Below are 10605 nucleotides of genomic sequence, written 5' to 3' on the forward strand. Positions count from 1 at the left end.
AACAGCAGCAGGGACATGGAAATTATCGCATGATCCAGGGTAAGCGCCTTTTTACATCTTAACTATTGAATGGACTCTGAACGTGCGCTTTACCGCATAAGGAACAAGAAAGATTTTTTCCATCTATTGAAGTGAGTTTTAACTCATGGTGGACTATCAGTTGCTCCTATATATTTTAAATATAATTTCTAAACATTGTTATTAATTAGCCACCGGCCGGTGCAACCTGCAGTGTGCAATAATATTATTGCCTTAAGCAATATCATTGTTCATTTACAATCTGTATACATGTAATAATTTTAACCTAACATACTAATGATTTAAACCCTATCATTAAGTGCATTTTAATCTATATGGTAGAAAGAAATTTTCTTGAATACATTTTTCCCAAAGTACAATATAAAAGAAGTTTTTAAAAATATGAAAAATAAAACAAAAGTTCAAATCATTCTCCTTTGGAACAATTGAAAATAAAACAATTACAAAAAAACACATATTTGGTTTTGCTGAATTCAGATCATGTGCGATCTATCAGTATATAAAATAAATTAACCTAACCGGTAAACAGCACAATGAAAAATTATTCAAAACATCAGAATTATGTTTTTTTGGCCACCGCAATATTGCAATAAAATATGGGTACAGTAAAAACATAAGCTCAGGGACAAAATGTACTTGGAAATTTTTCCCATTTTCCAGTACACTATATTGTAAAATGAATGGTGCCTATCCAAATTATAACTCATCCTGCAAAAATCAAGCCCTCATATAGCTATATTGAAGGAAAAATAAAAAAAAGTTATCGCTTTTGGAAGAAGGAAAGGAAAAAAGAAAAGCACAAAAATGGAAAATGGCCAAGGTGTTAACCTATATATACTGTAAGTACAAAATTAAAAAATAGATAAAATTAAAAACAATAAGAGACAAATAAAGAGCATAAAAAAACTTGCCTTCAATGCCAACATAAATTATAACTACATCTGTCCTGTTGACTTAGAAACATACATATTATTTATCAAAACTACCAAAATAAAATACGGAACCTAATTCCTTTTTTTAGTGGAAACTTACAAATGCAAAGAATAAGGACTATTATGTAGAGTACGGTGCAAAAGTTTAAAACAGGTATTGAAAAACCGCCTTCTGTTACAGACAAATATTAAAATTTTGACTCATCAGTCCAGAGCATCTGCTGACATTTTCTGTACCCCCCTCCCTATGTTTTCATGAATAGTTGAGTTGCTTGGCCTTGTTTCCATGTTAAAGATAGGGCTTTTTGGCCACAATTCTTCCATGAAGACTACTTCTGGTCAGTAAATGGATGTAGCTGGGTCCCACTGATTCTTGACAGTTCTGAGCTGATCACACTGGTGGCAATCTTCCAATTTTGAAAAGAAGTAGGCATGATGTGTTATCCGTTACTGCACTTAGTTTCTTTTGCCGACTACTGTGTGCAAGGCCCACATTATTAGCTACTTTTTGTGTTTCTTCAAAGCAACTTAAACAGCACATCTTGAAATCTTAATCTGCTTTGACATCTTTGTTAGAAAAGACTATAACTTCATTGTGTCTTAGTTGCTGTGCTCAGTCTGGCCATAGTGTATGACCTGTGACATGAAACTGTCTCCCAAAACCGTACCTTGATAGCAAAGTTTGGCTTCCTTCCACAGATTTAATCCTATAAAGCAGTTTCTTTTTCCGTTAATAACTGTGTTTCAATCTTCATATGAAAATTATGGTTGGTATAAAAGATTACTGTTGTGAAGGCAAAGTGGAGTCTCAATAATATTGACTTGACTTAGATTTCTGTCTTTTTCTTTCATTTACTTTAAATAATGGAAAAAATAAACCAATAACTATTCTAAAACCATTCTTACTTTGTAGTATTTTTTCCTTACTTGACTAACTTTTGCACAGTACTGTATATATATATATATATATATATATATATATATATATATATATATACATATATATATATTTATGGGGAAAATAACTATCCATTTGATACAACTCCAATTTTGTTAGTCTTCCCACCTACAAAGAATTGAGGGGTCTTTAATTTTTATCATAGGTACACTTGAACTGTGACAGAATAATAGAGCAAAAAAAGAATGAAAATCACATTATATGACTTTTAAATAATCAATTTGCATTTTAGTGCATGAAATAAGTATTTGATGCAATAAACAAACAAAACTTACAGAACTTCATATTTGGTATAGAAACTTTTGTTTGCAATTACAGAGGTCAGACGTTTCCTGTAGTTCTTGACCAAGGTTGTGCACACTGCAGCAGAGATTTTTGCCCACTTCTTCATACAGATCTTTCAGTTTTCAGGGCTGTCTCTGGGCAACATTAAATTTCAGTTCCCTCCAATGATTTTCTATTGGGTTTAGGTCTAGAGACTGGCTAGGCCACTCCATGGATTTGAAATGCTTTTTATGGAGCCACTCCTTAGTTGCCTGACTGTGTGTTTTTGGTCATTGTCATGCTGGAAGTCTCAGCCACAACCCATGTTCAATGTTCTTACAGAGGAAAGGAAGTTGTTTGCCAAAATCTTGAGATACATGACCCCATCCACACTCACTTCAATACGGTACAATTTATCATGTTGCATTTCAAAAAAACACCCCCACAAGTATAATGTTTCCACCCCCATGCTTCAGATTTGGGATTATATACATGGAGTTGTATTGATCTTTCTTCTTCCTCCAAACACGACGAGTGGAGTTGCTACCAAAAAGTTCTATTTTCGCCTCATCTGACCACATGTCCTTTTCCCATGCCTCTGTGGATCATCCAGATGGTCATTAGCAAACTGAAAACGGGCCTGGATATATGCTGGCATTAGCAAGGGGACCTTGTATGTCCTGCAGGATGTTAATCCATGACAGTGTAGTGTGCTACTAATACTGGAGTCACACTAGCGTATGGCATCCAATGCAAGAGCATCGGATGCGATATGCTAATGACCCCCAGTTCAGGCTCTGCTGGGACCATGAGCCGAGTCTCATGCGACTGTGACCCGATCTTGCAATCGGGTTCCAGCTGCAAAGCTGAGGGCGGGTGCTGCAGGGAGGGAGGGGTTAATCCCCATCTCCTCCATTGTCAGCCTGTGCATATAAATCACACTGCACAGGGTCAACATTCAAGTGCAGTCTGATGTTTCTCTTGCACTTATTCACTTGAATGGGTGCGAGTGATACAGCTCAGGCAGAAATTCACAGCATGTTGTGACTTTTCTCGCATCCAGAATATGGATGCGAGAAAAGCTGACCAACTGCTCTCCCTCACTGACTAATATTGGTCAGAGTTCAATGCGAGATTTTCTCGCATTGCACTCGTCTGTTTTTAATGCTCATGTGAGCATGCCCTAATAGTAAATTTTCATACAGTGGTCTCAGCTCTCTTCAGGTCATTAGTTATATTCTTTCATGTACATCTGGGCTCATTCTTGATCTTTCTCAAAATCATCCTTAACCCACGAGGCAAAATCTTGCATGGGGCCCCAAACCAAGTAAGTATGACAGTCATCCTGTGTTTCTTCCATTTTCAAATAATTGCCCCAACAATTGTTGCCTTCTCACCAAGCTGCTTGCCTTTTGTCCTGCAGCCCATCCCAGCTTTGTGCACATCTACAATTTTTTCCCTGGTGTCCTTAGACAGCTCTTTCTTCTTGGCCATGGAGGAGAAGTTGAAGTTTAATTGATTAAGTATGTGGACAGGGATCTTTTGTACAAGTTACAAGTTAAAACATGTGCAATTAATACAGGTAATGAGTGCAGAGTAGGAAGGCTGCCTAAAGAAAAATAGCAGATCTGCGAGAGCCAGAATTCTTGCTGATTGATAGGTGATCAAATACTCATTTTAGGCAACTAAGCAAAAATTATGTAAGGAACAAGGGAGATTTTGGAACTCAACACACTGTAGATTCAATGTAGACATCGGTATCCTTATGGAGCCTGAGGGTGCTAATCCATCTCTGGTGCAACCTAGCAGACAATTACAGAGAGGACGGAAAAGGAGTGCAACACAAACATCCATATAAAATCCAATTTATTTCATTTCATTAAAAAAGTGATCATGTTGTCAGTGAGTTTAAAACTAACGCGTTTCTGTTGGTGTAGCACCCTTAAAGCGTACCAATCACTAGGATTTTTGTATATACCTAAAGCCAGTGCTATGTTGGCACTAACATGCTGATTCTATACATACTTTTAGTTGTCAGCTAGGATGTATAGGTTTTGAAACACAAGCTAGTTAAGTTTGTAAAATGAACAGTTTTTTTATTGATAGCAGCTGCAGCTGTTAATAGCTGGGGTGAGTTTTCATAGTGATCTCCACCCCCTTGCCTGTGCATCCTCCCCCTATTAGTTTTGCTGATTTTATTACACAAGTATTTTACAAATGGTTGTGGCTAAATCATGGTGGCTAAAAGGACCTGTGCTGATGTCATACCCATGTGACCAGAAGGGGCGGGGCCTCAGCTAACATAGCTGATACCAGGAAGCAACATTTTTTTCTGTTGGCTGAGGCCCTGCCCCTTCTGGGCACATGGCTATGACATCAGCAAAGGTCCTTCTAGTCAGCATGATTTATAGCCACAATCTTTTATAATGGAATTAGCATAAATATTAGATAGTGGAAGGATGGACAGGCAGGGGGCAGGAATCATTATGAATACCCACCCCAGCTATTAGCTGATCGGCACCTGCTGCCAATCAAAAAACTGTTCATTTTACAAGCTTTACTTGCTTGTGTTTCAAAAACTATACTTACCACTAAGGGTATGCTCACATGAGCGTATGAATCGGATGAGTGCAATGAGAGAAAATCTCTTTTTACATTCGGATCAATGTTAGTCAATGAGGCAGGGCAGTTGGTCAGATTTTTTCTCATCCAGATTCTGGATGAGAGAAAAGTTGCAACATGCTGAGATTTGCTGCCAAAATCATCCGAGACTCGTCAATACAAGTCAATGGGTGCGAGAAGAAAACATCACACAGACGGCACACAGACCATCATAGTGACATCCGTTTTTTGGAAACAATCCTATCATGTAGCATAGAACACTAAATGGTCCTGTAAATGATCTTGAAAATGGTCCTGTAAATGACTGTAAATCACTAATAGCTGCTAAGAAAAAAACAGATTGCACATGGACAGCACACGGATGACAAGTGAGAAAAAAAATCGTCCTATTCTCCTTGATGAGAATGGGACTGTTTCTTCATACGTTCGTGCGAGTCCAGCCTAAAGGTATGTATAGAATCAGCCTGATAGTGCCAGTATAGCACTGGCTTTAGGTTATATAGGAAAATCCTGTTGATTGGTGTTCTTTAATCACAGTATATTTTATTTTTAAATATACTATGATTAAGGGTGCTACACTGCTGGAAACGCGTTAGTTTTAAACTCACTGTTAACATGATAACTTTTTTAATGAATTGAAATAAATTGGATTTTATACTTATCAGATGGTTGTGCCACACTCCTTTTCTCTCCTCTCTGAAAAATGAAAATTAATTATTAAAAAAATCATACAATGTGATTTTTCTGGATTTTTTTTGTAGGGGAATCTATTTGTCACAAATGAAGTATGCCTACAAGTAAACTTACAGAGTGACTTCTCCATTCTTTGCAGGTGGGACAATTTGAAAATTCAGCAGTGTATCAAGCATGTATTTCCAATATTTTATTATATATTTTCATGGGACAACATTGACAATATGACACTTTGGTACAATGTTCAGTGTACAGCTTGTATAAAAGGGTACATGTTGTGCCCTCTAAATAATTCAACACATAACCTCTAATGTCTAATCCACAGTCAGCAAAAGTGAGTACACCCCTAAATAAAAAAGCAAATTGTGGCCAGTTAGCCATTTTCCCTTCCTGGTGTCATGTGATTCATCAGTGTTACAAAGTCTCAGGTGGGATTGGGGAACAGGTGTGTTAAATATGGTGTTATCACTCACACACATTCTCATAATGGTCACTGATAGTTCAATATAATGCCTCATGACAAAGAATTCTCTGAGGATCTGAAAAAAAGAATTGATGCTCTACATAAAGATGGCCGAGGCTATAAGAAGGTTGCCAAACCCCTGAAACTGAGCTGCAGAATGGTGGCCAAGCCCACAGAGTGTTTTTATAAGACAGGTTCCACTCAGAACAGGCCTCTTCATGGTCAAACAAAGATGTTGAGTACGTGTGCTCAGCATCACATCCTGAAGTTGTCTTTTCAGAATAAATGCATGCGTGCTGCCAACATTACTGAAGATGTTACAGGGGTGGGGGGATCAGCTTGTCAGTGCTCAGACAATACACCACACACTGCATCAAATTGGTCTGCATGGCTGTTATCCTAGAAGGAGGCCAATTCTAAAGATGATACACAAGAAAGCCCAGAAACAGTTTGCCGAAGACAAGTAGGCTACCGGATCAACATTTTGTGGTCTGATGAGGCTAAGATAAACCTATTTGTTTCAGATGGTGACAAGTGTATCTTGCCAACAGTCAACCATGGTGGTGGGAGTATCATGGTTTGAGGCTGCACAAGGGCTGTCGACTGTGGGGAAGTACAGTTCATTGAAGGAACTATAAATGCCAACTTGTACTGTGACAAACTGAAGCAGAACACAATCCCCTCCCTCCCTTCATGATAATGAACCCAACCACACCACCACTGCCTTTGCTAAAGAAACTGAGGGTAAACGTGCTCGAGTGGCCAAGCATGTTCCCAGACCGAAACCCTAATGAGCATCTGTGGGGCCTTCTCAAATGGAAATTTGAGGAGTGCAAGGTCTCTAACATCCACCAGCTTCGTGATGTCATCATGGAGGATGGAAGAGGATGCAGAGGCTCCTGTGAAGCTCTATGCCAAAGAGAGCTAAGGTAGTGTTTGAAACTAATCCTCACCACACAAAATATTGACACTGGGCACAATTTGTCCATTTTCACTTAGGAGTATACTCATTTTTATTGCCAGCAGTCGAGACATAATTGTCATATCTTCAGTGTTACCCAAAGAAAAGATACAATAAAATGTTTAGAAAAATGTAAGGGGTGTACTCACTTTTGTTATCTACTGCATATAAATACATATTTGTTCAAATATCATTTGTAACACTTTTAACAAAAAAAAAACAAAAAAAAATTAATTACCAATGCACTGGCGGTACCCTAATTTCTAGTAGTATGTTGTAATGTTTCCTCTCCCCCCGTGATCCTAGAGGGGATTAATCCCTTACTGTCAAGTTCCACCTCCCATTTAAGCACATTCTTAAATGTTACCTGGCCCTTTAGAAGGAAACCAATAAAAAAAACTAGTCCCCTCTATTTAAAAAAAACTGAATTTAAAAAAATTGAATGCATCGCTAAGCAATTATACTAAAATATCAAGTCATAATATTTGTAAAATTATATCACACCTACACCAATAGCCGTAATAGACTCTAATAATTACATTTGTGGTATTGCCCAAGTAATAAATATATGATACAGTCTGAGGTTTAGGTAGTCTTACCTTTGCTGATAGACCAGTCATGAATCCAGGATGATGAAGGTGTCTGTCAGTATCTAATGCTTGAGTTAAACTTGGAGTGAAGAAAATCAAATCATTTTTTGGGGGAACTCCATTCATACAGTATTTGTACTGACGCTGCATGGAATAGGTCCAGCTCCGAGCAATAGATCCCATATTATTCTGCCTCAGGTCATCTATTTCCTGAGTACACTGTTGCCATCGTATGAACGTATATATAATAAGAGTAACTAAGAAAATCCCTGATATTAAGCAGATTGCTATAATTAAGTAAGTATTGGCATATGTAAAATCTTCATTTTTCAATCCTTTTTGATTTTGTTCAACACTAATTTCTTGCATTTTTTCAGCTAATACAATTGTCATTGTCACCGTGGTGGACATTGCCTGTTCCCCATGGTCTTTTATCACAATAATTAGTTTGTATTCATCCTGGTTGACCTCAAGAAGGGGACGGATGACACTTATATCTCCACTATGGCGCCCAATTCCAAATGGGGTTCTCTCAGCTGGTTCTTTAAATTCATATGAGAGCCAAGCATTAAAACCTGAATCTGCATCTGTTGCTCTTACTTTAGTCACCACGGTTCCTATTTTTGCTGATCTAGGGACAATCTCTGCAGCTTCGGAATCAAAATTTAAGGTTGTTGTGTAACGACTTGGAGCATTGTCATTGATGTCAATTATAAAGATACTCAAGGTCAAATTACCACTTAGTGGCGGAAATCCAGCATCTGTCGCTTTGACTGAACACTGAAAGTAGCTCACTTGTTCTTGATCAAAGGAAACCAAAGCAAAAAGCTTTCCATTTTCTGGATTTATCGAAAGGTAGGAGTTAATTGGAATTCCGTCTATGGCACTTTCGATAAGAGAATATGTTATAAATGAATTTTGGTCTTTGTCACCATCGGTGGCAGAAACTGTATAGACGTGAGATCCTGGGGGGTTATTTTCCATGATAAAAATGGTGTCCAAATGTTGATCAAAAGTTGGTGCATTGTCATTAACGTCACTTATTTCCACCAGAAATGTCTCAGATGTGGAAAGGGTTGGTATACCCTCGTCATTAGCAGTAATTTCAATTTTGTACATATTGATAGCTTCACGATCCAGAGGTCCATTCACTATCAGTGAGTAGTATTCTCGGAGTGAAAGTTTCAATTTGAATGGGACATTTTCAGTTATTTGACAATTCACTTTACCATTGGAACCTGAATCTTTATCTTGAATTCTTATAATTGCTACTGTTGTCCCCATTGGAGAATCTTCTGGAACCGGTAAAGAAAGAGACGTCACTGTCATCTCAGGTGGGTTGTCATTGATATCTATTACATTGACCAGCACTTTGCAGTGCCCTGCCATTGGATATTGACCTTTGTCAAAGGCATCAACACGGATATCATAGTGACTATTTTGCTCAAAATCCACTTCACTGGCCACTTTGATTTCCCCAGAAATCTCATCTAGATCAAACAGAGACCTTATAAATGAGGGAACCTGGTTGCTAAACTCATAAATAACTTCACCATTTTCTCCCAGATCTGCATCTGTAGCATTCAGCTTTACAACTACGGTTCCCTTCGGGGCATTTTCCAACAAAAATGTTTCATAGACAGACTGGGAAAAAGTTGGCGCGTTATCATTGACATCTTGGATAGATATAATAAGCTGCGTCGTACCACTTAATTTTGGCTTACCACCATCAAAGGCAGTTAAAGTTAAATTGATTAGAGGTTCTTTCTCTCTATCAAGTGATTTCTTCAGAACGACTTCAAGGGATTCACTTTGATGCTTGTCTTTTTGTATTTCTAATGAACAGTAAGCATTTGGGCTAAGCTCGTAGGTTTTAACAGAATTAATGCCTATGTCATCATCCACAGCGCCCTCTAGTGGAAACCTAGTTCCAACTACTCTTGATTCCGGTAAAGCAATGTTATATTGTTTAGCTGAAAAAATAGGGTAATTATCATTAATGTCTTCAATTTCAACATCCACATGATATATTTGGACAGGTTTATCCACAATTATCTCAAGATGAAGCATACAAACAATAATCTTTGGGCATATTTCTTCTCTATCTATGATAGTGTTGACAAATAAAATGCCATTTTGGAGATTTACCTGAAAATAGTCTTTGTCATCTCTTGAGACAATCCGTAACATTCTGGAATTAATCTCCCAGATCTCTAGACCAAGATCTTGTGCTATCCTTCCCACAAAGGTGCCGTGTTTGGATTCTTCAGGGATCATGTAGTGAAGCTGACAGCACACCAGATCCAAAACCACATGCAGCAAAAATGCTCCTCTGAATGAGGTCACTGCACAGCTAAAGCAGGTGAAGGATGAAATCGCCATCGCAGGGAAGGTAATCACTTCTCCAGTCTCTTTAATGTTCCCATCTACTACTTGATTCTTTTTGCCGTCTTAAAATATGTGAAGAACAGCAGCCATGACATCTTCTTTACACACAGGGAGCTTATTTACTCCACTGACTGGGAAAAATGGAGCTATACTGACACCTAGTGTGTAAAATAAAATGACAACCTATATAATCAGGTGACAAAATGTAACTTTCTTTTTATCGAAACTTGTTTTTTTCGGAGGGAGGATTAGGTATCATGTTCCCTAAACAGGGAATATATAAAAAAAAGATTAATTAAAAAATACATGATGATTTCCAATAGTAGTTTAAAATATGTAAGAAAAATTTCACTTTATTAAATTGAGGCTTATTTTATATTGTACCAAAAGTTCCCCAAAAAAAGAAAAAAATGTAAGATGACAAAATGTAACTTTAGTAAATGGAGGCTTTTTCAATATTGTACAAAAGTAAAAAGAAAAAAATAATAGGACAAATTTAACTTTATTAATTGGAGTTTGATTTTATATTGTAGCAAAAGTAAAAAAAAAAAGAAAAAATTTAAGATGTCAAATGTAACTTTATTAGATGATACCTTATTTTATATTGTAATAAAAGTAAAAAAAAAAGAATACATTTAAGATGACAAATGTAATTTTATGAAACGGTGGTAAAAAAAAATAAAAAATTAGTAGGA

The 10605-nt window shown here is 37.2% G+C and overlaps 1 protein-coding gene across 1 annotated transcript; it reads right to left on the reverse strand.

The window, feature by feature from the left end:
* Positions 1-1311: 1311 nt before the first annotated feature.
* Positions 1312-10023, reverse strand: LOC142303214 (protocadherin alpha-6-like). Its single transcript, XM_075344425.1, has 2 exons — positions 7532-10023; positions 1312-1826 (listed from the first exon to the last, which is right to left on the reverse strand). Exons 1-2 carry the CDS (start codon positions 9902-9904, stop codon positions 1824-1826), a joined length of 2376 nt encoding a protein of 791 aa, XP_075200540.1. The 5' UTR covers positions 9905-10023; the 3' UTR covers positions 1312-1823.
* Between the last annotated feature and the right edge of the window lie 582 nt (positions 10024-10605).

This window comes from Anomaloglossus baeobatrachus, chromosome 4 (genome assembly GCF_048569485.1).
Source record: "Anomaloglossus baeobatrachus isolate aAnoBae1 chromosome 4, aAnoBae1.hap1, whole genome shotgun sequence".
NCBI lineage: Eukaryota > Metazoa > Chordata > Amphibia > Anura > Aromobatidae > Anomaloglossus > Anomaloglossus baeobatrachus.